Source organism: Mastomys coucha, unplaced genomic scaffold (genome assembly GCF_008632895.1).
Source record: "Mastomys coucha isolate ucsf_1 unplaced genomic scaffold, UCSF_Mcou_1 pScaffold15, whole genome shotgun sequence".
Lineage (NCBI taxonomy): Eukaryota > Metazoa > Chordata > Mammalia > Rodentia > Muridae > Mastomys > Mastomys coucha.
Genome location: NW_022196897.1, coordinates 20084605 through 20110376, shown reverse-complemented (window position 1 = coordinate 20110376; position 25772 = coordinate 20084605). Strand labels below are relative to the sequence as shown.

The 25772-nt window shown below is 49.2% G+C and overlaps 1 protein-coding gene across 6 annotated transcripts in view; it reads right to left on the bottom strand.

Annotated features, from left to right (window-relative positions):
• The window catches only part of Prrc2b (proline rich coiled-coil 2B), an 83899-nt gene that overhangs the window by 28918 nt on the left and 29209 nt on the right, over positions 1 to 25772 (bottom strand). For all 6 annotated transcript variants that reach the window (XM_031369781.1, XM_031369780.1, XM_031369777.1 and 3 more), the window contains exons 2-12: positions 24501 to 24669; positions 23804 to 23981; positions 21637 to 21739; positions 19731 to 19803; positions 16169 to 16312; positions 13890 to 14131; positions 13395 to 13516; positions 12920 to 13059; positions 8388 to 8478; positions 6135 to 6327; positions 1715 to 2030 (exon numbers count right to left, since the gene is read on the bottom strand). In XM_031369781.1, the coding sequence (XP_031225641.1) occupies positions 1715 to 2030; positions 6135 to 6327; positions 8388 to 8478; positions 12920 to 13059; positions 13395 to 13516; positions 13890 to 14131; positions 16169 to 16312; positions 19731 to 19803; positions 21637 to 21739; positions 23804 to 23981; positions 24501 to 24615 (1717 nt within the window). In that variant the 5' untranslated portion in view covers positions 24616 to 24669. The remainder of the gene's footprint in view (positions 1 to 1714; positions 2031 to 6134; positions 6328 to 8387; positions 8479 to 12919; positions 13060 to 13394; positions 13517 to 13889; positions 14132 to 16168; positions 16313 to 19730; positions 19804 to 21636; positions 21740 to 23803; positions 23982 to 24500; positions 24670 to 25772) is intronic.

Genomic DNA, 25772 nt, shown 5'->3' with positions numbered 1-25772 from the left:
AATTTCCCACAAAGCAGTTAGAAGGTTCTACCCCAACAAAAACACCAAGCGAAGATTCAGCCGAGTCAGCTCAGAACTGTGCAGGACTGTGGTAAGGCTGATAAAGGGCTCTGAGAATGGAGAAAGCAGCCCTAACTCAGGGCCACCTGCAAATTCATCACCCAAACACACAGGATTCAACAACTGCAGGCAGGAGGCCTGAGGCCTCACCTCAGCTTGTTCAATGCAGTCTGTGAGTACTAAGAGCAACCATGCCTCCCTCACAGGGCTTGAGATCATGCACTCAATGGGGCCCAACTAACAGCATGTTCAAAGCAGTTTCTCTACTGCCATGGCCATAAGAACTGTGGCGGGCGGTCTCCACTCAAGCTGCAGAGAGTGGGCATCATGAGGACACCTGCACTGACTCCTCAACACACACACACGCACACGCACACGCTCACGCGCACACGCACACACACACACACACACACACACACACACACACACACATACACACACACACGGAGCTTACAGGGGCTGAGGCTAACAGAATCCATCAGGGCTGACTAGGGAACTGTCACGGAATACAGCTGATGGCTTTCCTGGGGCAAGTCTCTAGTCCAGACCGCAGCTACTCTTCTTGGAATGGTTACTGCCAGGAGTATACTGAAACATTTGGAAAGACTCCTTTTCATTTCCTGTGACACAGTGCTCTCCTTTTCGCAGGCTCTTGGCCACACATTTGGCCACGCATGGATAGGAAGGATAGCAGCAGCAATGACAGCAGGTTGGGTCTCTGTACGCCACAAGTCTCTTGTAAGGCACCCGACACAGCCTGGAGGTAGCTCTACAAACTTTGGGGGGGTGGATTTTTTATTTTAATTTATGTGCACGAGTGCATTTGCCTGCATGTATGATGTTCCTGGTACTCAGCGAGATCAGAAGAGGGCATCAGATCCCGTAGATCTGGAGTTAGAGATGGTTATGAGCCACCACGTGAGTGCTGGGAACTGCACCCAGGTCACCCGTAAGAGCAACTGGAGGAACCACTGAGCTATGTCTCCACCCGCCTCCTTCTGAAATGAATTTACTGTGTCTGTGTAAGCATGCACGCGCACCCACATCATATCGTAATATATGTCAGAGAACAACCTGCAGCTATCTGTCCCACCGCCGGTCTATCGGGCTGAGTGACAATCTCATTTACCTGCTGACCCACCTTGCCAGCCTGATACATTTGTAGAAGAAGAAAAAATGGTTTGTAGATATGCAAGACATTTACCCAACTACTTTAAAAAGTTCAGATGGGGTGGCAAGACGGCTGAGTGGGTAAAGCGCTTAGCACATAAGCCTAGAGACCTGAGTTCAGCCTTTGAACCCAGATAAAAGTGGAGTTGACTCCACAAAGCTATCCTCTGACCCCGCTTCCCCCTGCAACCCCCCACTCAAGCGCACACATGTGCATGCACAAATTAAAAATTAAAACAAAAAAACAAAGAAAACAGCTGAGCTGGAACCAGACAAGATCCCAGGCCCATATTTGTGCACATGTGTATGCATTTAAGACTGTCCTGGAACTCTATACAGACCAGGCTGACATTAACTCACGGAGATCCTGTCTCTGCCTTTTCCCAGTATAATGTGCTTTAGCCACAGGTCTGGCTGCCTCATAGCCAGTGAAGTGGCGTCAACAGTCCTAGGCTCCCCGTTGTACGATAGGGAGTCCTCTCACCTTTGCGGACAACAGGGCCGTTCTCTGGTGGGGAGACCTTCTCAATGCCCGGGGATCGGGGGACCTCCTTTTCCACTGGCTTTGGGGTCTCACTGGCCTTCTGAGCCTGCCTGCACTTCTGGTCTAGCTGCTTGAGTTTGGCAGCACAGGCAGCCAGCCTCTCCTCCCGGGCCCGGCGCTCTTCTTCTTCCCTGCGCTTTCGGGCTCGTTCCACAGCCTCTGACATCTCTGACTGGATGAACTTCTGCCGTGGGGGTGGCTTGTCCTCCTTGTCCTCAACAGACTGCTGACGGAACATGCTGCCCATTGTGGGCTTCTGCCAAAAGAAGGAGGGGGTAAGGTGCAGGCCAGAAGCCTGGGTCGATGGCTCTTCCCTCCCCCTGGGCCTGACACGAGGAAAACAGTAAAACAATGTTCTCAGTGACTCAAAGGGGCACAGGGCTGGTGATTCCACAGGAGCAGAAGGCAACATGCATCTTTCCTGAGGCACAAAAGGGCCCCATGAGAATACATGAGCCCGACTTTGTGACTTCAAACATCTCACCTCTTTTGGATACTTTCTCCTTCCCCTAAGTCTCCTGCTGACTGTCAGTTACAATATAAGAGGGTGCTGAGGTACCTGGGAAAAAAACTCCACACTAGAAATATATCCCACTCTGCAAGCAGTGGCCAACACTGCTGCAGGCACAGGGTGGCAGGAACCACAGGACAGGGTTGATTCCTAGCCACAACAAAGTAAGTTTCTGTTCTGAATGGTTGGCTAAGCAATTGTATGCCTCAGTCCAAGATGTCAAAAACAAATGACAAGGCTCTACGTTCCCCTGGAGACCAACCACACTTCAAGAGAACAACTATACTTGTGAGAGTTAAAGAGTTTCTCCTAAAAGCTGACTTCTCATGATCCTGAGGCAACTCCAACTAGGTGAGACCCTGAGGGGCAGCGTAGAGTTCAGATGCACCATCTCACACTGCTCACTGGACAAGAAGCACTACCCTTTCACTTTAACGAAACAAAACATCTGCCCATGCTTCAGAAACAGCTGCTTACTCCTGAGTTCACAGCTTACCCAATCCTTACAGATAAACTCTTGTTCAGCCTTCAAGTTTTTAATGTGTGTATCTGCATATGAGGGCAGAAGATGGTGTGGGGTCTCCTGGAAGCAGCTGTGAGCTGTTGGACAAGGTACTGGGAACTGAGCTCAGATCCTCTAGCAGAGCAGAAAGTACTCTTACTACCTGAGCCATCTCTATGGCCCTTACATTAAAAGAAAATTATGTGTATGTGTCTGTGCATTCTATGTTCAACTCTGGGGAGTCAGTTCTCCCCTTCTACCACCAGGGTCCTGAGGCCCTTACTCAAGTAAGTCAGCAGGCCCCTGTACCCACTGGGCCATCCCGACAACACACCCTTGTGCAGTCTATGGTTTTTTTGAAGATTTATTTTATCGGGCTGGAGACATCGCTCAGTGGTTAGCACGGTGTGCTCCTCCAGTGGACCAAGGTTCAAGTCCCAGCTCTTATGTGATAACTCACCTATACACTGTCTCTAACTCCAGTTCCAGGGCATCCAGGCATGTATGTTGTGCACACATTTACATGCAGTCAAAATATTCATGTACATAAGAACTTTTAAAAGATTTATTTTTATCATTATATGTTTATGTCTGTGTTGGGTATGTGTATTAGAGTGCATGTGCCAGGAGAAACCAGGTGTCCAGATCTACCTGAAGCTAAAGTGACAGGGAGTTGTGAGCCACCTTATGTGAGTGCTGGGACTTGAACTTGGTTTCTCTGGAAGAGTAGTATGTGCTCTTACCCATTGAGCCGTTTCTTCAGCTCACTTTTCTGTATTCTTAAATCTGATTATCTCCTACCCAAAGACCTAAACAGACTCAGGGGTTCACATTCACTGTGAAGCCTTCAGCAACAGGGTATCTCCAGGAGGGGAGGCACGATGCATGTTTCACATGTGTCCTCTGCAGCAGCACAAAGCCCAGGAACACAAAGAAGACAGGAGGGAGACCTGGACACTGGACATGAGGACAGCTACGTTTCTCAAGGGAATTCCAATGATGTCCTTCTTTATTTCCCAGCACTTGCTCACTCACAAGTCACTGGGTGTGGCAGGAAAGGTGGGTGTGTCAGCTGACAAGGAGTCACAGTCTCCATAAGCTTGGCCAGAGCCCAACAGGGTGTGATGGGTGCACTGTGAGGGGTGGCCTGGTTTGGGAGGAGCACAAGATAAGGGCGTGGCACTGTGGAGCAAAGGTGACCCGTGTGGGGACTGGAGGGTTGGGGGGACAATCGGTGCAATGTTAACTATTCACACACAGCATCAACCAAGCAAGCATCAGCATCAGGACAACGTGGTTCCTCTTGGAGGAAGGAGGGACTGGGGGTAAAAGTGCTAACTGCACAATCATGACAACCCAAGTTCAAATCCAGAATCCATGACAAAGCCTGACACACAGTGTGAGTGTCTGTAGCCGTGTTCTAGGCCTGCTAGCCTGCCATACCCAACGGAAAAACAACAAACACCCTGTCTTAAACAGGGAAGAGAGCAGAGATGGACACCAAAGCCCATCACCAACTTCCACAGATACACAGTGGAACCTGAGCTCCTGTGCATGCACACACATACAATATTAATGAGAAAGAACTGAAATACACTCCTTAGAACTGGAGACATCCCTCTACATTTTGGGTTTTCAATACAGACAGAAATGGAGATGGAACAGTCAGATGCCTGTGTGTTGCCCCGCTCCTCCCCAGTGAGAAGGCCCAAGAGCAGCGACACCCAATAGTAATGAGTATTCTAAATATTACCCAGCACTCAAAGGAGCCAGAGTTCTTAAAAACACTGACCCAGACAGCAGAGACCTAGTGGGTGCGTTTTCTGTGAGACAGAAAGGAAGAGCTCAAGTCAGATAAGAGACTACCAAGGACCCAGGCTCAGGAGTGAAATCCAAGATGACTTCATCTTCACAGCAGACGACGAGAGATTATCAACTACTGAAATGAGTGAATAAATTCAAAGTATGATAATGGGGCCAGTGAGATAGCTTGGCAGGTAAAGGGGCTTGCTGCCAAGCCTGGTAATCTGAGTTCAGTCCCCAGACTCCCCTAAAGGCGGTTGTGAAGAACTGACTGCACGAAGCTGTCCTCTGACCTCTACACGCTTACTCCTACACACATACCATACATACAGACACACACAGTTTTAAATATAACAGGCTAGCCAGTCTCAACACACTCCCACGCTTCTCAATCACAGTGGAGAGAAAAGGACTGTCCAGTGTAAGCCTTGGCAAGATCACATTCACCAAGAGACCAAAGAGCCAGTCACCAGAGCCAGCAGGAATCCAGATAATAGACCAGTCAATCTGGTCAAAGACAGAGACCGTGGACCTGACCATGAGCAAGCAAAACACCAAGCCAACCAGAGGGGCCTGCCCTCCTCCAACATCCTGCGAAAGGCTGTGGAATGGGCAAGGTGCCAAGTGATCCGCAGGTGACATCATGCATAAAGGGCATCAGCAGGATCGCATATGCATCACAGTGAAGCAGCAACAAACACATTCAGGTTTGACTCTAGTTCTTAAAAAAAAACAAAAAAATAAAAAAACCCACCAGTGTCTGGACAGGAAGAAGACACTAGCATGGCCTGCAGTGAAAGCCTCGACAGGTAGGTGGCACACTCCTCAGTCAGCCAGGAAAACAGACTTTGTGATTTTTGTGGGGGGAGTAAAGAGGGGAAGGGATGAGGACAGGGTCTCACTGTATATTCTTGGCTGGCCTAAAGCGCACTATATACACCATGCTGGTCTTGAACTCAGACATCCACCTGCCTCTGCCTCCTGAGTACTGGGACTAAAGGCCATGCCCAGCCAGTCTTCATATTCAATTCTGTTTCAAGTAAGGGAGGGCTAGGCACACAGTGCAGGAAGCTGGACATTGTCTTGAAGCCTGACAATATGAGTCTGATCCCTGGAAACCACATGAAGGTGGGAGAAGAGAACCAACTTCCCAAAGCTGTCCTCTGACCTCCACAGGTGTGCCATGACATGTGTCAACACACATGGAAAATAAAATTAAATTAAAGAAGGAAGAAAAAAAGGAGAAGAAACATGACCCAGCACTTTCTGGAAAACCAGCCCCTGACATCAGCATAGTACAAGTTCTCAAGATAGTGGCTGGAGGCCCAACTGCCTTCAGGAACGCTCAAGTAGATTGGTGTGTGGAGGCCCAACTGCCTTCAGGAACGCTCAAGTAGATTGGTGTGTGTATTCGTATCTGTGTGAATGTGTGGGGGAGGGCGTAAGGAGGGACAGAGGGAAAGAAAGCGTGCATTTGCTAAGTGCCCATGTATGCACCAGGGCTGCAGGTAAACAGCCAGGCACAGACCCTGGGGCCACAGTACCTGGTAGTCGGGGCCAGAGGCCCAGCTGTGAGGCTTCCTGGAAGGAGGCTGAGGCTCTGGCATCTTTCGGACGACACGGGACACACCTGCTGCTCCACTCCAATCCTTCCCTTCCTCCTGAGTACGCTTGGCATCAGTGCTGTCTGCAGAGCTCAAGGACAATGCCCGCTGCCGCCTTGGGTCCCAGTTGTTCCTAGGACAAATGGCAACTGTTAAGTTTCCCCAGAGAGTCAGGCCTCCCAGACGGCACTGGTCAGGGGCCTCTGGAAATTTTGAAGGCAGCTATTACACCACTTTATAGACTAATTTCCTTCCACACTGCACTCACACCCTTTATATGTGAACTGCCAAAATTGAGGCCCAGTGTTTACCAAGTCACCATCAGTCATAAAGCCCTGGGAGACGTGTGACTCATCCGCCATCCTCGATGGCAAAGACAAGGCTGGCTCAATCGCATCTAAAGAGCAGTGAACTGGGGCTAGAGAGCTGGCTTTGTGGTTACAAGCACCAGCTGCTTTTGCAGAGGGTTTAGGTTTAATTTCCAGCACCCACATGGAAGCTCACAGCTGTCTGTAACTCCAGTTCCAGGAATGCAACACCCTTTTCTGATCTCCACGGACACACGTGTATGTATGTGGTGCACAGGCATATTTGCAGGTAAAATACCCATAAAAGTTAAAAAAAAATCTTGAAAGGGCGAGAACTGGGCCTCAGAGAGAATAAAGGAGCTGCTGCAACAGGAAAGAGAAGGGCAGAGCTACAGCTGTGCCTCCAGGCTCCCTACCATTTCCCTCCTCAGCTCTGCCTAGGGCAGGTGCCCAAGCGGGGTTCTGCAACGAAGCCAAAGACAGATACTAAATGACCACCACAGTGAATATTGGAAGCCCACCAGTGTAGAAAAGCGACAGCTGCCAATTGGGCTACTGTGAAGACAGAGAGAGAGGGGGCATGCTGGGCAGAGCCAAGAGCTGGGACTAAAAACAACCACAGCCATACATGCACAGGTATCAGGAAGGCAGTCAACAGCAAAGACTGGGGCAGGAGAGCTAACCACATGCCTGCCATCTGTGTGTGCGCACACACACACACACACACACACACACACACACGTACGCACACATGCATACCCACTGTGACAGGTGGCTAGAGAGGCACACAGAATTCAGATTAACAACTGCTAGTGAAGCTAGGCATAGTGGCACACGCCTTTAATCCTAGCACACAGAGGCAGGCAAACTCTGAATCTGAGACCAGCCTGGTCTACAGAGTGAGTTCCAGGACAGCCAGGGCTACACAGAGAAACCCTGTCTCAAATTTAAAAAGGAAAAAGATAAAAAGAAAAAGAATATTGGTGACTTCTGACTTGACCTTTGAGAAATGGTCTTGGCCTCCCAGAACCAATCCGGGATCTTAGGAGAAAGGAAGGCTACGTGAAGGATGCATCATAGGAGGCAGACCAAAGAGAAGGAGACACACTGACTGACCCCTGTGGGCCAATCATGCACACAACAATATGGACACTGTCCAAAGAGACCCCGAAGCCCCAAGTGCATCCTGGGTATTTAGGGGTACTGATACCCCTAAAATGCCAAGCCAGAAACCACTGCTGATGTTAAGATAAAAATAGCAATGGGGCGATGCCTCTGGTTAAAAGCACTTGCCACTCCCACAGGGTGACTCACAATCACCTGTAACACCAGCCCCAGGGTACCAATGCCTCTATCATCTGCAGACACCTGCAATCTCACATGCACACTTCGCACACACAATTTTAAAAAAATACAAGTAAAATAAAAAGTAAAATCCTAAGGGAATTCCAGCACTCATATTTTCCAAAGGGCATGAAGTAAAATTAGTCCAGTGGAAATGATCCCAGAAAGAGAAGGCAGAGAGAATGCAGGTGATCTGATGTGCACATATCCACCCCTGAACCAACCCAGTTCACTGCTGAAGAGGCTGGCCCCTAAGAGTTCATGGATTAACAAAGATGAGCCTTCGGTGGTATCCAACAAAAGCTTTTCGGGGTGGCACACCCATAACCATCAGTGGGAAATTTCGTGCAGATATTTAAGGAGCAGACAGTCAAGCCTGGATGCATGCTGACTGGTTCCTGTATGCGGTCTTGAGCAGACTCCTTCCCGCTGCTATGGAAACCAGGAACTGCTCATAGCACAGTGACCACCAGGCAGCAGCACTAATAAGCTTGTGCAGGGCCGAGAGTCCCACACTAGGAACTGGAGTGAGGGGACTCACCACTTTGACCGGCCATCCTTCACAACATCCTCCTCATCTTCATCATCACTGAACTTCAGTTTCTCAGAATAGTCCACTTCCTCATGGAGGCCTGCAACGGCAAAAGGACCCAGGAAGGTGAGCAGACACAAGGACATCTCCAGCACATCACAAGACTCTGAAATTCCAGTCTGTGGTGCCCCATCTGAGGCAAGGGGCTGCTTATTCCACGAAGCTCCAGCTCCTCAGAGTCTTAGGTAAACGCGATGTGCTGGGCAACACTAATTCTCCCACACACGTGTTAAATCAGGAGGAAAAAGAGAGACACCTAAACTCACAGTCTGTGAGTGTTTCAGAGTGCTGGGTTTACAGGTATGTACCCCACAACCAGACTGAAAACTGTAATTCAAGGCAAAAGAAAGGGAAAACAGACTGGTCTACCTCTGCAACACAGACACTCTGTCAGAGACACTGCTAGTGTCCCATGCCCCATACCCTGACTGGCACAGGCAGGGAAAGTGTCCATAACTGACAGACAGAATGTGGTAGGTCCTTATAGCACCCAATATTATTGGGTTGTAAATATGAATGTGGGTGACTAGGGAGACATTCACACGCTCACACATATACACATACGCGTGTACAAACACTCACACATAAAAGAAAAGGCCTTCAAAAACACAGATGTCTGCAATGTTACTAAGACACTAGCAAACTGAATCTAAGCACATAAAAGGCTATGCATGTGCTATGTTGTCAAGACAAAGAAGGGATGTCCTATGGAAATGGTCATGGGGTCTACCGGCTTACCCACCAAGACTTACAAAACAAAATCCAAATGCTCATCAAACTAGAACCACAAGGGAACATCACCATGCTGAGAGTCGCACCTCTCCTCTGGGTGACACACCACAGCATACAGCAAGAGAAAGGAATACAAACTGGCAGAAAAGACAGCTGGGCTGTGTCTCACACTGAAGCATTTGCTCAGCATGCCTGAAGCCCCAGGTGGGATCCCCAACACCACAGGAAATGTAATCCTAAAGTGTATTATCCAATTAAGGTAAAACAATTTTATGTCTGTCTATTTTTTGGAACAGAGTCTCATTGTGTAGGCCTAGCTGTCCTGGAACTCTGTGTAGACCAGGCTAGATCCACCTCCAGAGGGCCGGTACTAAAGGCACCTGCCACCACACCAGGCTCAAACATTTTTTCTTTTTTTTAAAAGGAACAGGGATGTAATTTAATGGCAGAGCATTAGCATATCACAAGCAAGGTCCTAGGATTGCTCTCCAGCCTCACAAAACCAAAGTATCTTCATTTACAGGTGACATAAGATTTCATACAGAAAATCCTAGGTCAAAAAAAAAAAAAAGTAACACTGGCAGGCTTGTTCTATAAAGTCCAGTGGGAAACCCAGCTGGTATTTATTTAAAAAAAAAAAAAGAACACACTTCAAAGTAATTGAAAAAAATGCATGTATAATAGTATCTAAAACATAAAGTACCTGAAAACTATTTTCTGTATTTATTTGCTTAGGAGACACTGTCATGTGTCACAGGCTGGCCTTGAACTTGCTATGTAGTCAAAGTCCCACCCACTTGCCACCACAGCCCATTCATATGGTGGAGGGTAAACGCAGTGCCTTCTGCATGCCAGACAAGCACTCCATCAAACAAGCCACTCACTTGGCTCCTACTACCATTGTTAAAAGCTGACAAGGTTTGTTGCTGGTACCCAGCTGGATACCCAGGTCAGTACCCAGTACTCTAGCCTTAGCAGTCCAAGTAGCTGAGGCTGGGACTACAGGATAAACCAGCACTTCCAGCTTGTTTATGTGCTGGGGTAAGAAGAGCATCTACAGCAGCAGCTGAACCCAGCACCATCCATTCAAATGCTAACTAAGCAGGCCCTCTATCCAATTCCTCTGCACTGCTAAACAGGCCTTCTACCCATGAATTACCAGAAAACATGAATACCTCTCCACTGGAGCTGAGACACAGCTCAGCAGTTAAGAGTATATATAATATAACTCTTGCAGAGAACTCAAGTTTGTAGTCCAGGAAATGTGACCATAGCTTCAAGGGATCTAGCACCCCCTTCTGGTCTCAGAGGGCATCTGCACTCCTGTGTATATAGCCACACACAGACATACACTTAAAATTAAATGAATCTTTAGAGTAAAAAAAGATACTCTCCATTGACAACTACACAACATGGATGAGAAGAGAGAAGATCTAGCAAGAGATTCACCAGAATCCTGGAACTCAAGAGTCAAAACTGTTGGGCAGTGGTGGTGCACGCCTTTAATCCCAGCACTTGGGAGGCAGAAGAAGGTGGATTTCTGAGTTTGAGACCAGCCTGGTCTACAGAGTGAGTTCCAGGACAGCCAGGGCTACGCAGAGAAACTCTGTCTCGAAAACCAAAAAAAAAAAAAAAAAAAAAAGTCAAAACTGAGCAGCTAACCCTGACCTAGAAGCAGCCTCTCTATGAATACTGCCAGGATTGAGTACACATTTGCACAAGTCCTCAAAGAACTTGAGGAATGAAAGACCCAAGGTGGAAAGCTCAAACTCTGAGTTTAAGATAGACTTTAATCTGCACAGCTGAACAAACAGGTCCATGGAAATAACATCATCTAGAAATAGGCAAGGATTTACACGGTCGATTGATGTTTGGCAAAGGTGCCAAACTAACTCAAGAGAAAGTCTTAGTAAGTGGAAATGATGTGTGGGCCAACAGCAGAGGCAACAGGACCGTCGGACACCAGGGAACATCACTACCACCAAGGGAGGCAAAAGGCGATTTAGCAAATTGTGTTTTATTTTTTACTCATGTGTATGCAAGTATCTTTGTGAGTTTATGTCACATGTGTATCGGTGCCCATGTGAGCCAAAAGAGGGCATCAGATCACCTGGAGGTGGAGTCCCAGGTGAGTCTTCTGCAACAGGACATGCTCCTAACCACTGAGCCACCTCTCCAGCTTACAAAATAATTCTCATTTCTCTCTTTTTAATTATTTATTATGTATGTGTGTGTACCTGCATGAATTTATCTGTAGCACATGGATGCAGGAGTCCAAGGGGGTAGTGAGCATCAGATCCCTAGGAACTGGAGCTCCTGGTTAACTGTGAGCTACCTGCCACGAGTGCTGGGAATTAAAACCAGGTCTTCTGCCAGAGCAGCAGAAGACTTTTGGTCTTCTAAACCAAAGCATTATCTCTCTAGCCAGAGGTCTAGCTGGACCCCTATTTTTGCTTCTGGTGTTTTGATTTTTATTTTGTTTTACTGAGACAGGATCTCACATGTACACCAGGCTGGCCTCAAACTCACAGAAATCTGCCTACCTCTGCCTCTTGAGTGCTGGGATTAAAGGTGTGCTCCAGCATATTGGGCTAGGTTTTTTGTTTGTGATTTGATTTTTAGTTTTGGTTTTTTAATGTGCATGAGTATTTTGCCCATCTGTAGAGGCCAGAAGAAGTGCTGGCTCCTTTGAATTAGGGATGATTCTGAGCTCCCATACAGTAGCAGTGCTCTGAATCGAGCCTTCTCTCTAGAGCCCTAAGATCCTTTTAATGACACTTCTAAACAGATACACAAAGCACAGTATACCAATGTCAAAAGAGCAATAGAAACTACAGAGACATATAAGAATGCTGACAAGCCGGGCAGTGGTGGCACAGGCCTTTGATCCCAGCACTCAGGAGGCAGAGGCAGGTAGAGCTCTGTGAGTTCAAGACCAGCCTGGACTATAATTTGAGTTCCAGGACAACCAGGGATAAACAGAGAAATCTTGTCTGGAAAATCCAAAAGAAAACCAAAGAGGTACACGTGGGTACCTCTTACCTGCAATCCTAGTGCTTAGAAGGCTGAAGCAAGACACAAAGGTCAAGGCCAGTCTGGTTACATATAAAGATCCTGCCTCAAAATCAGGATTAGGGTGTAGCCCAATAAGGTAACTCAGAAGGTAAAGTGCCTGCCCCTAAGGCTGATGACCTGAGTTGGACCCCCAGGACACACATATTGGAAAGAGAATCAACTCCCATAAGACAGCCTCTGACTGCCTAATTTAATCCCAGCACTTGGGAGGCAGAGACAGGTGGATTTCTGAGTTCGAGGCCAGCCTGGTCTACAGTGAGTTCCAGGACAGCCAGGGCTATACAGAGAAACCCTGTCTTGAAAAAACAAACAAACAAACAAACAAAAAAAAAGACATCTTCTGACCACATGTGTGCTGGGACATGGGCATGCAAGCCCATATGCATATACTCATATACCACAAATAAATAAATAAATGTAATGGAAGAAAAGAATTTCTAGGAAGGGGAGCTCTTTGGATCTGGGTAAGCGCACAGTCTAGCACATGTGTGGGCTTAATCTGAGCCAGGCATATTGGTAAATGCCTGTAATTCCAGAAAGTTAATTTAAAAAGAGTATCACAATCTCCCACAGCTTTACAATTAAAAGCACACACTGAAAGAAGATGCCAGTCATTCAGGGAGAGCCCTATGGCCCGGCTGCATATAAGAGGTGCTGTCCCTTTGACCACTCACCTGCCCAGCCATCATCTGCATCGGTGTCTAGATCATCCAGGCCCTTCAGATTTTCTGCATTGATGATGGTGGGCCGTGGTGCCCTCTCCACCAGCTGCCTCAATGGGCGCACTGGCCGTGTCACGCCTGGCCTTTCTTTCCTGGTGAGACAGACAAAAAATGGTGGGCTCGTGTCAACCTACACGCAGAAACAGTCACTTTCCAAAAACAAGTTCCACCCTGCACAGTCTGGTGTTTGAGTGACTATCTGAGCTACTTCCTCTTAGAAGAAACATGCAGTGAACAATGACAAACATTCTAGCTACAGTTTGGTTCCATCTACAGTGCCACATGCTCATTGCCAGCCCCACCACAGTCCTGCCAAGCTCCTGCACTGGTCCAAGCCCTGCCACCCACCCCACATCACCAAAGTACAAAGCGCTCACGCATGAGCCGTCATACACTGACACACATGGCCACAGGGTCACAGTCTTACCCATCTTGGTCATTCATCTGGAACTGTCTGAAAGGAACACGGGGTTCCAGGCGGAGCTGAGGAAGGGGGAAGGAGCTTCGTTCCACTGTGCTCTGGTTCTCGGACGACTGTGGTGAACACATCTGAAATACAGAATCAATGAGTGAGATTTTGTACCAATGGTTCCAAATACATTTTAAATGAGAATTCATTTTGGAAAGTGGAAATGGGGGAGGAGATCAGGGGAACAGGAAAGAGTGGAGAGCTTTATAATGAATCATAGTGCCCCAATCTGCCTTGGGTCCAATGAGGCTGAGAACAACTGCCTTCCCCTTTTCTAAAGAACCAAAGCTACAGTGGCATCCAAACAACAGGGGCAGAAGCCAGAGGCCAGGAAAGGCCAGAGGGAGCGGGAGTCTGCTGCGGCCACAGCTGTCTCTGTCTGTTGTCCTGACAGAGCTCAGGCTAAGTGGCAAACAGGATGAGTTAAAAAGACAGGATACTCTGAAGACTTACAAAAGCTGGAAGCATGTCATGGTATGTGGGTGGCTGATAAACATGTCCCATGAACTGTGAGGCCCCTTTGCGGCTGGGCTGAGCCGGGCGGAGAGAGGGGTCCTTAGAATCGCTGGTGCATGCCGAGGAGGGGGCTCCATCTGCCCCGCTGGCGTTCCTGCTGCCCAGCTCTGTTGGGGAGGCGCTCAGAGATGTGGCAGAAATGATGTTCCGCCCACCGCCCTCCCTCCAGCTTGTCACATCTGTAAAGTGGAAGGGAACATAAGAGGAGAGGGAAGGGGAGGGAGAGCTGTAAGGTTCTGGGGGCAACGGACACTACCATTCTTTAAAAAAAAAAAAACACTCCAAAATCACAGTGAAAACAGAAAAGAAACCCAACTGTTGTCAGGGCAAGTGGGGAGCAGGAAGCTAGAATTTCTTAACGGGTGTTGGATATATGCCTGAGAAATGAGTTCCGCTTCAGAGAGACACAAGAGGAAAGAGAACTGGCTCCCTGTGGCTGAGACCACCCAGAGGGCAGAACATGGGGACATAAGGACAGCCTGGCTCACTCTTTCAGCCAGCACTACCCCAGGCATCAAGGCTAATGTGACTCTCCACATGGGCTCACATTTAAACCACTCTCCCAATGAGCCTCTGTTTGAAACGTTGGTACCCTGTGACCACATGTGGCATACACAGAGCACATACTCAGTTCACAGGTAAAAACCTGAGGGTCGAGCTGGTGATGTGATTTTGTAGGCTGCTGCCAAGCTGATGACCTGAGTTCAATCCCCACAACTGCTGTGGCAAAAGGGAAGAACTAACTCCCACAAGCTGTCCTCTGACCTCCACATGCATGCTCCAGTGTGTGTGGTCCCCTACCCAACAAACACACACAAAATAAATATCTGAGAAAGTTAAAAGCCTAACAGCTATCTATTCCTGCAAGTTTGTGCTTCTCGAGCCCACTCACAGACCCACACAGTCTGGTTTTTCTTTTTTGAGATGATCTCACTCTTTACTCCTGGCTGGCTTAGAGTTCTCTCTCTGTAGACCAGGCTGGCCTTAAACTCATAGAGATCCATCTGCCTCTGTCTCCTAAGTGCTGAGATTAAAGGCAAGAGCCACCATGCTTAGCCAGACTGACTTTCCTTATGCACACTAAGACTAATTTATAAATCAATTGCAAAAGAAGACAAACATCAGTGGTGTGAGCGTGCCCACTTCCTCAGTGTACATAGTTCTCAGTGTTTCTCTAAACTGTTACTGCAGGTAACTCATGTGGCCCCACTGCATCCAACAGGACTGTTGGGCCAGACAGGAAGGAATCCAGACACCTCTGCACCCACTTCTGGTTAGGAGCTGAAAGAGCACCTAGAAACAAGACAGCCAGCATGAGGGCCAGCCAGCCAGGCTGCTCCCGCCCAGCTGCCATCCTGGGAAGCCATGATCAGCCCTTAGGCCATCTGCTTCCCACCTTCTCAGGAGAGGGAGCTGTCTGGAAGCTGCTTCTGTTTCCAAGCATTAGCCCAATGGGGTAACCCAGTTACAGCAGGTCCCTTAACACTGACCATCCCTCCAGCACTCTGCACACTCAGCAAAGTTACTGTTCTGCCAGAGTGGCATGGTGGTCACTTGGCTTCAGGACAGTGCCTCTGACTTGCCATCAGTAGTATCATCAATAGGAGAGGCCTTGGGACCGAACAATATGGGCGGACAAAAAAGACCCTTGAATTCAAGAGCTGAACAAGGAGATCGTTCAGCTTCCTTGGTCAGGCCAGGCAGAAAATCCAGCTCTTAGACACAAGAACCCACACTGAAAGCCTGCTGGCAAAGCACGGACGGCAGGCCTGCCCCAACCCCTGGCACCAGAGGGCGTAGCAGTGCTGGCTGCTGCAGATTCACCTGGTCAATTCTGATGTGGCTGTGGAAAGGTGGAAGCCAGACTGTGACACACTCCTGGAGTGACAGTCAGCATGTGGAGGGGCATGGGAACAGGCTATGGAACCAGGGACTTGATCGAGTTAGCTGCACTATATGTATCCATGAAGCAAAACCCAGCTTGGTGGAGTAACAGATGATAAATGGACAAGTGGCAAGACCTGACTCAGGGAGATGGATGAGAGCCAGAAGTGAGAAACAGGCCAGAGGCAGTCAGGACAGGACAAACATGTCAAGCAGCTACCTGCTACCATGCTGATACCCAGGCCCAAGCATCTGGGGAACACCTGGAAGGATAAAAAGAAAGGGGTCTGGTGCCCAGCGAGGACCTGAGGACAGAGCTGCCTTCCACTCACTCTGAGGGCGGAGGCTTGGTCCTGGCCCATACGACAGATCTAAGGCGCCCTTTTCTTTGCCAGCCTTGTCCTGCCCTCCAGCTGCTTTCAGCGTCGGAAATTCCTCGGGAGAGAAGGATAACAGTCGGCTTGAGCCCCTTAAACCTGTAGGAGAGGCAGAGAAGACACAGGGAGTAAGTGAGACAGTCCCATTGCTTTCCTAGCCCCATGTGGCCTGGCATGGCTGCAGGTGGGCATCCGCACTACCAGGCAGTGATAATGACCCCCTTAGCTGTCCCCAGGAACTGGCAGGTGCCCACACAGGATGAGGGGACAGGATGTCACCTGGTACTTGTGCCTGCTCAGGGTGGTAAGACTGCTTCATGAGGGGCAGCACCAGATACCCCACAAGACTGTGGCCTAAGTTCTGAGGCTCACCTCTTAACCTTCTCCAGTCCTACAAAGCCAAGTGTGGTCCTGGTGTAACCCCAAGACCATTTCTTTCTTCAGCTGTCACTCACTGCTCAACTACAAGCCCCTTAGAAGGAACAGCCCTATTTTAACATTTTAACTTCACTCCTGACAGAAAGATCCCATCACTTCCTGAATGGCCTTTTAAGGACTAGTCCTCTCTCAGCTATACAGCCCATGCTGAGTAGTACTGTATGACTGAACGGAGGGACCACCCACTGTTCTGTTATAGCCAATCTGCTCCTGGTAGGACCAAGCCACACCCCTAGGTTTTCAGTACAATACATAGACACCTGCTGACTGAAACCAGTGTGCACAGGAAAACAGTCCAGTCACTGCAGCAGTGGCATCAGTGGAGCCTGATTGCTCCCACAGTCAGTGAAAAGGCTAGGTGAGAGCAGCCTGCCAAGTGATGGCATCAGGCGAACTTACCCTCTACAGGCAAAACTGAGTAAAGGTAGGTAGTTGGTCTGAGCTGTGCCAAGGCGACACTCTAGAACAGAGGCTCTCAAGCTCTGAGAGCTGAACAACCCTCCACAGGGGTCACATCAGACACTTACATCACAATTCATAACAGTAGCAAAATCTGTTATAAAATAGCAATGAAAATAATTTTATGGTTGGATCACATGAGGAACTGTATTAAAAAAAAACCAGGGCATTAGGAAGGTGAGAAACACTGCTCTAGAGTCACCTGGGAAAGGAGTCTCAGGGAAGAAAGATTTGGCTCGTGTTGGCTAATGGGAATGTCTGTGGGGGATAATTTTGATAATGTTAATTGGGTGGGAACTCCCACCCACTGTGGGCAGCACCATTCCCTAGGCATAGGGTGGTGGAAAGCAAGCTGCACACTAGCATAAATGCATTCATTTGTGCCTTCATTCACTGCTCTCTGCTTTCTGACTGTGATGTGGTTGGCTGCTTCAGTGTCTGGCATCTTCACTTCCCAATAATGAGAGACCATAAACTAGAATTGTAAATTAAATAAACCCTTGCTTCCTTCCTTCCTTTTATCACAGCAACAAAAAACAAAACACATATGGGCATGCGCACACACACACACACACACACACCAAGCACCACAGCACAGTTATAATCAGAAAAGGAAGTCTTAATTATGAAATGCCTCCATAAGATGATTGTAGGCACATCTGTGGGGCATTTTCTTGGTTACTGATTGGTGTATGGGATCCAGCCAACTGGAGGCAGTGCTATCCCTGGGCAGATCATATATAAAAAAGTAAACTGATTTGCCAGGGGTTTAAGCCAGTAAGTAAGTAGCATCCCTCTATGACTTCTCCATCAGTTTCTGCCTCCAGATAGAGTCTAGCCTGGAGTTCCTGTACAGACTTCTGTTCAAGATGGGCTGTGAGCTAAAATAAACCCTTTCCTTTCCAAGGTGATTTTGGTCATGGTGTTTTGTCCCAGCAACAGAAAAGTAATTTAAGACAGTGAGCTTCAAGCCAGAAGACTCGTCTCAAACAAATGAGGTGTGTCACTCACAGGGGAAGACACACAAAACCACCCTCTGATCTTCACATGCACATATGCACACATACTACATGCCTACATGCAGCATGGAATTCCCAGATGAGTATGGAAGTATGCGCGCACACACACACACACACACACACACACATACACACACACACACACAGACACTTAACCTTTATGGTGAACACAGACGGCCAGACCTCGGCTGACAGCATAGTCGCTGCTCTACCAGCCGCCTTTCTGAGGACCTCAGTTGCCTGCCCTCCCTGCTGCCCATCACCTCACTTCCACCAGCAAATGCTCACATAGTGTGCGGCTGAGGCACCTATCCAGAGGGAAGCCATGTACACTGGGACTGCCCAGTGCCTCAGAAGAAGCTGGATACAATGTTCTAACATCCTCTCCATCACAATGGATCTGGACAGAGACATGTCCTCTGTGCCAGCCATCCATGTCCACCGGAAGTCAAGTGTGGCAAAGCCCTGGCTTGCAGGGCCACACAGGAGTGGGAAGGTACCCCCAGGGCAGAGGACAAGAGTAAAACAGACTGCCAGGGCTGTCTCCCCACAGAAAGAGCAACATCAGATTCTACCTAGGAGCTACACCAGGCAACTCGTCACTCTCCCTCACAGGTAGGGTTGCAGAGCTGGGGTGTCACTGTGCATCAGAACAGAAGTACACCAGCTAATGTGGAAAACTCCAAAGACGTCATGCAGCCTTCTGAATTTATGGTGCTCTCAAATCCACCTGCTGGGGGCTGGAGAGTTGAGTCAGTAGTTAAGAACACTGTCTGCTCCTTCAGCATTCCTGAATCCCAGCACCACATGCGGGTCACAACTATCTGTAACTGTAGTCTCTCAGGCTCAGATGACTTCTTCTGGTGTGCAGACAGATATACATGCAGACAAGACATCCATACCCATAAAAATAAATAAACCTTAAAACAAACAAACAAACAAACAGACACCTATCTGCTGACGTTGCCCTCACCTCCAGGGCCACAGGGACTATGCCACATGCCCAGAACTCATCTAAAGCACACAGCTACCTAGTCACAGTTTACCTGAGCCACTGGAAATACTCTGAACACTTCATCCTACAGCACGCTGGCCCTTCACCTCTGTCTCCACAGTGGACTGATCTTTTCAGATCTTCCTGCCAGTCGGGATACTGACAATAACCAATCCCACCCAATCCTCCAAAGGCTTTGGGCGAATGTCTGCAATGGCTGCTGCATCCCCATACGGGCTTCCTCAGGACCCATGCCTGGAGCCATGGCTAGTGTCAGGGCAGTGAGGGAGAAGCAGCTAGTGGCAACATGACACTGGCAGTAATTACCCAAGCAGCCCAGCTGCCTGAGGGACCACAAGGGCCCATGTTGGGGTTCCTCTGCCCAGCTATAGAAGAACCCTTCCAGTAACCAATATTAAACTCAAACGAGGCCAACCATCACAGAATTGGCAGCCAACTTCACTCACAAAGGATACCACAACACCAACACTAGTCCTTTATGGAAGATTCCACAGCTTTGAGGATCCCCCATTTAACTGGACTAGTCAGGGAAAGGACCGATCCCTCCTGCTCACCCACCCCATCCAAACCATCCACACCCACTTACCACCTTCGTGTCCGACTGGCTTTCCACTCAGCTGTGCCCATGACTTTGGTCCACCTGGCACTGAATTTGTGTTCTAAGAAAAGGAAGGAAACAAGAAGAGCCAGCTCAGCCAACCTGCTGTGCCTTAGAATGTGGAACTCAGCCGTGGCAGGGCTCAGAGGCACAGCACTGGCCTGGCATGCTCAGGCTTGGGGTCTACCCCCAGCACCACAAACAGAAGTGGGGATGACAGTTGAGTTTTACACTCAAGCCTCATGCAGAGGACACATGCCACTTTCAGAGCTCTCAGTATAGCAGGCCCAGCCAGAGTCAGGCAGGAGCTTGGGGCCCAGAGTAGCACGGCTGATGAGCAAGCACTGAGGCGGCTTTGCCCACGCCCACCCGCGTGCAGAACTCTGCAAACACTGCCAGGTTGTCCCGTGCCCACACAGAGTTGTGCTGCCTCGCTCCAGAGACAAAGCTCCAACCCTGATTTCAGCACATGTCTCAAATTTGGGCCACTGATGAGTGTGGAACACACCCAGGAAAATTAATGTGCACAACCATTCTGAAACTAGTGCTGGTCCTCCTTCCTGCCTGACTCCAGCCTTTCTCTTCTGCTCATCCACAGTTGCCTATCTCGGCCTTGGCCCTATAGGCAGCCTCTGATGAAAGTTCACAATGCCAGCGACCCATGAACCAAGCAAAAATCCCACCAAGCCCCTGCAAGGGTCTGGTCAGATTCCAAATGGGGCCCAGACTTGCTTCTCATGCAGAAAATGTCTGCTATGGCTGCCTAGCCCTAAGCACACACAACAAGGGCTTTTTTGCTGGCTTCTGTGTCAAGCCTGTAGATGTCTCCTGACGGACTACACAGGACATGCCCAACATCTTGTGAGCAGAGGGTCACCAGGGCTGCCACCATTCTCTCCCCACACTTGTCACCTGTGTCTATAGCCTCAGGATGACAGTCCTTACCAGGACACTAATGGAATGACAATCCCGCTGGTGATTTCTATCTCAAAGGCAGTAGGCTATCAAGACCCTCTATGACTCCACAAGACATGGGGTGTCCCTCTTCCTTTTCCCTGACGTAATCGAGAAAACCCCTGGGCCTCTAAGAGTCAATTGCTAGATGAAATAACCCATGTGGGGCAGGCTCCTTCCTCCAATGGCCAAAACTGGCAAAGCCCATGCCCTCCTTACAGTGGCTGTCAAGGACCCTACCCAGGTTCAAGAACCAGGGTCAGGGCACTTGTGTGCCTGCCAAGCTCTGCTCTGCACAGCTAAACCTGAAACACCAGGACTGTAATCCTGCTTAGCTTTAAATCTGGGAAACAGGAAGTCAACTCTATGCTATGATGTCACAGGCCCAGGGAACTATGGCTGGTGGAGCTGGCATGGGATGAACACAGGGTTTTCAGTGCTACAGAGGGTGGTGTCCTGGAGAAGCCAAAGGCTCTCAGACACATGCTCTTCCAGTCATGTCAGACAACAGCTTTGTACCCAGGGGACAACACAGAATCAAGGTGTCAAGAAAGCTGGCAAGAGTTAGGCATGGTGGCACTTGTCTTTAATCCCAGCAAAAGCAAGCAGATCTCTGTGAGCTTAAGGTCAGCTTGGTCCACATAGTAAGACCTTGTCCAAAAAAAGAAAAGAAAGAAAGGAAGAAAGAAAGAAAGGAAGGAAGAAGGAAGGAAAGAAGGAAGAAAGAAGGGAGGGAGGGAGGGAGGGAGGGGTTGGTACATCACAGCCAGTTGGTTGTATTTTCGAACACACCAGACAGTGGGGTGTTTCTGCAGCTTCTGACACCTCTTGTGCTCTCAGGACTGGTGTCCACAGAGCACTTTAGGAAGCACCGAGCTGTACCACCTGTCCTCAGCACCAGGACTGCCTGGGGATGTCAGGACGGGAACCCAGCACCTACCTCCTGACTGATAGACTGTGTCGGTTTCTGCAAATTGGAGACAGATTTCTGCAAACCCGGCTGCGGCTGCGACTCCGGCGGCTGAGAGACCGTCACACTGGAACTAGAGAAGGGCAGGATGAACAGTGGGGTCAGACTCCACACAGAAGAGCATCTTCCTGTGACAGTGACAGTGACAAGACTGTAGGCTGACTCCATGACCCTGCTGAGGACATGGGGCAGTCTGCTGAGCACTTCTGGCAGTTGTCATATGAGCTTGAAGGAAGCAATAGAAGATCTGACAATGGGGAAACTGAGTCACGGCTGTGAGGGCAGAGCTCCTCTCCACCTACTCAGAGCAAATGCTTTGACAACTGACAAATGTCTATCTTGCCTCAGCATGTTTGCACCCAATAGAAATAAATTTATAAATATAAATAACAGACATCTCATCCCCATACATAAGCTCTGATTCCCAGAGATTTCTCTATACATATGTTCATTGAATATTTTTAACACAAGATAGCCCCATGCATATGATTGCACTCTCTCTTCTCCCAGTCTATTAGAGCTTTTATATATATATATATATATAAGCTTCCTTTAATGATGACTAGCTGCAGTTGGATGAGACATAAGTTAATTAGTTCCTGCTCCTCTTTCTTTCCCATTACAGACAGAACTGTAGCGAACAGTTTAGATGCACACAGGCACAGGTCTCTGGGAGTAACACAGTCACACAATCACAGGGATGAAGCTGTCAGACCAAGCTATTACCAACTACCTCCACACAGGCTGCAGCATGTGTCCACTGTCTGAGAGGACAATGGGAAGGGTTGTATGGAGCCTTCTGTTCTGCTGCAGTACAGCCTTGCACTTGACAGCCCACTAGGTGAGAAGCAGCCATCGCCAAGGACTCAGCCGACAGCCAAACCCCACTGACACACTAACCTAATCCCACCCACTCACCAGTCACGAAAATGACAAACTGAAGCTTCCAGATAGTGGCACTTCTCTATCCCCAAACCTAGGATCCAAGTCCCCACAGGAGAGCAGGCAGGGCAATGGGGAGCCTCCTCAACTGCCCCTCCTCCCTCCCTCCTCAGCAGGAGGCCTTCACCAGGTGTCTGGCACTGCCCCTGCCACTGCTGGGAGACCAAAGAGGAGGGGTGGCACTCTGCGGCCTCCTCTCTGCAGCTTTTAGAAGCAGAGGCTCCAGCATTCCCACTGAATTATAGCACATCTTTCTTACCACAGAGCTTGTGGGTACCACTCAAATGGACAATGACAACAGCTGACATGTCTGCACCCTCTGCATCAGGCTTTTATCCCATGGGTGCACCACAGTGCCCTGGGGGGCCAACCCTGGAGCGAAAGACTATTTCTCCTTGAAGACAGAACCCTCAGCTTCAGAAGTCCCAGCAAACCGCAAATGACCAGACTGGAAGCAAGTGGGGCCAACCAACTCCGACAGTTGTGATATACCCCCCAATCCACAGCACCTCTCACAAACTGACTGCACAATATTTTTGTTTTGTTTTGTTTGAGACAGTGTCTCACCATGTAGCTGGCTGGCCTGGAATTCACTATGCAGACTAGGGCTAGCCTCAAACTTAGACAGATATGATTGTCTCTGCCTCCTGAGTGCTGGGGTTAAAGGTGTGAACCACTATTCCTGGCTACAAACTGTTTTAACCCAGTAGCAAGCTCCAACAGGAGGCTTCTTCCTCTGGAGTCCCTCCCAGGACGTGGCTTCCCCTCTGATACACACAGAGATGCGGAGACCATAGAAGGCTCATCATCTGAGGCGGCTGTGCTGTCTCTCTAGAGACATGTGGCTCAGGACTTAGGTCTCTTAAGGCTGTAACTGCCAAGCTACATTCTCCTAACATAGAGCATACAGGGCCCCTGCCCGAACCTAGAGGTTCTCTGGGACAGGTCTACATCACTGTACACATTCCCTTGGAGAATATGGTTAGCCAAAGAAATGCTATTCACTAATCAGCTCAAAGGCCCAGCCAAACAAAGGCAAGCAGCACAGAGTGCAGAGTCACAGAAGCCTATCTATACTCTCTGCAAGGCCACACCTCCATCTCATAGAGCAGAGGGGGCCTTGACTTCCCAGCCCCACCCCTCACGACCCCCTTCCTGTGGCTCCCCACCCAGCCATCCCCCTCCTGTGGCTCACCTCTTTGGGTCTTGCTGGTCCTGCTTGTTGGCCCATCCTGTCCCGTCCTTGGGAACTATCACGATGTTGGGGTCGTTTCCTTTGTTTTCAGACTTCAGGCTTGGCAGGTTTGCAGGCGGTGGCATACGCCGGGCTGTGGCAACTTTCCCGAGACTCTGTAAGCCATGTCTAGGAATAACTGCAAGGAAAGTACATGGGATAGAGCACACACCTCATGGGAGGAGAGAGGTCAAAACACATACCACTGCTCAGACCAAGAAGAAAAACAAAGCCAAGCAAAGACAAGTGCTTGGTGGTCACTCCAGCCTCTGCCAGCTCCTCCCACAGACTAAAGAGAACGACTCCTGGGATCTGCACATTCTACCTTGGCAGGAGGCAGCTGGAGGAGCTCAAGCCAAGGTGGAGCCAGGCCCAGGAAGCTCAGCCCACAGTGACCACCCCTACACCATGACATGGTCCTGGCTGTGCTCCAAGAACCCCCAGAAAGGCCTTGTAAGTGGCAGCAATTCCTACACAAACTTGTTCCACTACGTTCCACAAAGTCAGACCCAGGAAACTAAGAGGGGTAAAGCTATGCAAACACTATGTCACCCCACCTGCCTGCCCAAACTGACTAGGGACACAAGTGCCTGGCCAGGACTGGCCATCTTACAAGGGAAGGAAGCAAACGTAAGAGGGGCCTTCGACTGGGCCTTACCTGAGGATCTGACGGCACCTACTGACCTCCCTTTATACTTGTCAAACAGGCTGAGAGTCGAGTACTTGCTTTTCCCATCCTTGCCCTGGGTTATTTGCCCCAAACGATCGGACATTGCGATGAAATGTCATCTAGTAAGGAAATTTTTCTCGGCACCGCTCCGATTTGCCTTTGAAATGGAAAAGAGGAGGTCAGTCATCAATCTGACAATTCAGAGGAACAAATCCTTCAGGAATCGAGGACATGGCTGAAGATGTAAAGATAGCCAGGAACTGTCCCAAGGAAAACGTCCTCAGCATTTATCCACAGGTGCTCTCTCCAGGTAGCCTGCTCTGCAGATAGCCTGGGCTACGCTACCAACACTCAAGACTTGCTGGTAAGACAAGCTGGAGACTGTTGCCATGCCACGATGTACATGGATTTTGACATACTCGGTCACTCTCCAAATTAGGCGACTGTGAGAAACTGTACCAGCATTAACCCCACTAAGATAAAACCTCAAAACACTGGAAGCTTCTACCCTTCCAGCACCCTCCTTGTCTGCTCTTAATTCACCCATTCATCCCCACACCAAGTGCCCGTCCATTCTCAGTGAGCTCTGTACTCAATGAGACCGAGACCGAGACCAACCTTCACCACTTTCTTCCTAGACTAGAGATGCTGAACTTGAAGCCTGTGCAAGGACCATGACTTCCTAGCCCTGGAAGCAGAGTATTCAAGAGTATCACAGTCACATGTCCTTAATAGCCTCACAGGGTGACTACGAAAAGGGAGAGGGAGGCAGCTGTCACAGTGAGCCTGCCACTCTATGAGTCTGTCCTGAAGCTACCTGGGCTTGGAGAACACATCAGTGTGTCCGGCAGCCAGTAAGATAGTGTCTAAGACAGATCCCTGCACCACCTTAGACTATGAAGTATGAGAAGCAACACTCAATTACAACAGGCACAGAAAACAAAAGCTGAGACAGAGCCACTGATGTCACATCTGTGTGGCTGGAGCCAAGTCTCCTGACACATCAAAGGTGCAGGTGTCAGCTCTGGCCAGGAGCTGCAGGAGCGTGTGAACGCACAGTGTGTACCAGGAAGAACTGCATGTGAGGTAAGAGGTGGTGGTGCACACCTCTAATCCCAGCCCTCAAGGGCAGGCAGGTGAAGGAAACTCTGTGAGTTCCAGGACAACTAGGGCTACAAAGTAAAACCCTGTCTTGAAAATCAAGGGGGGCCGGGCAGTGGTGGTGCACACCTTTAATCCCAGCACTTGGGAGGTAGAGGC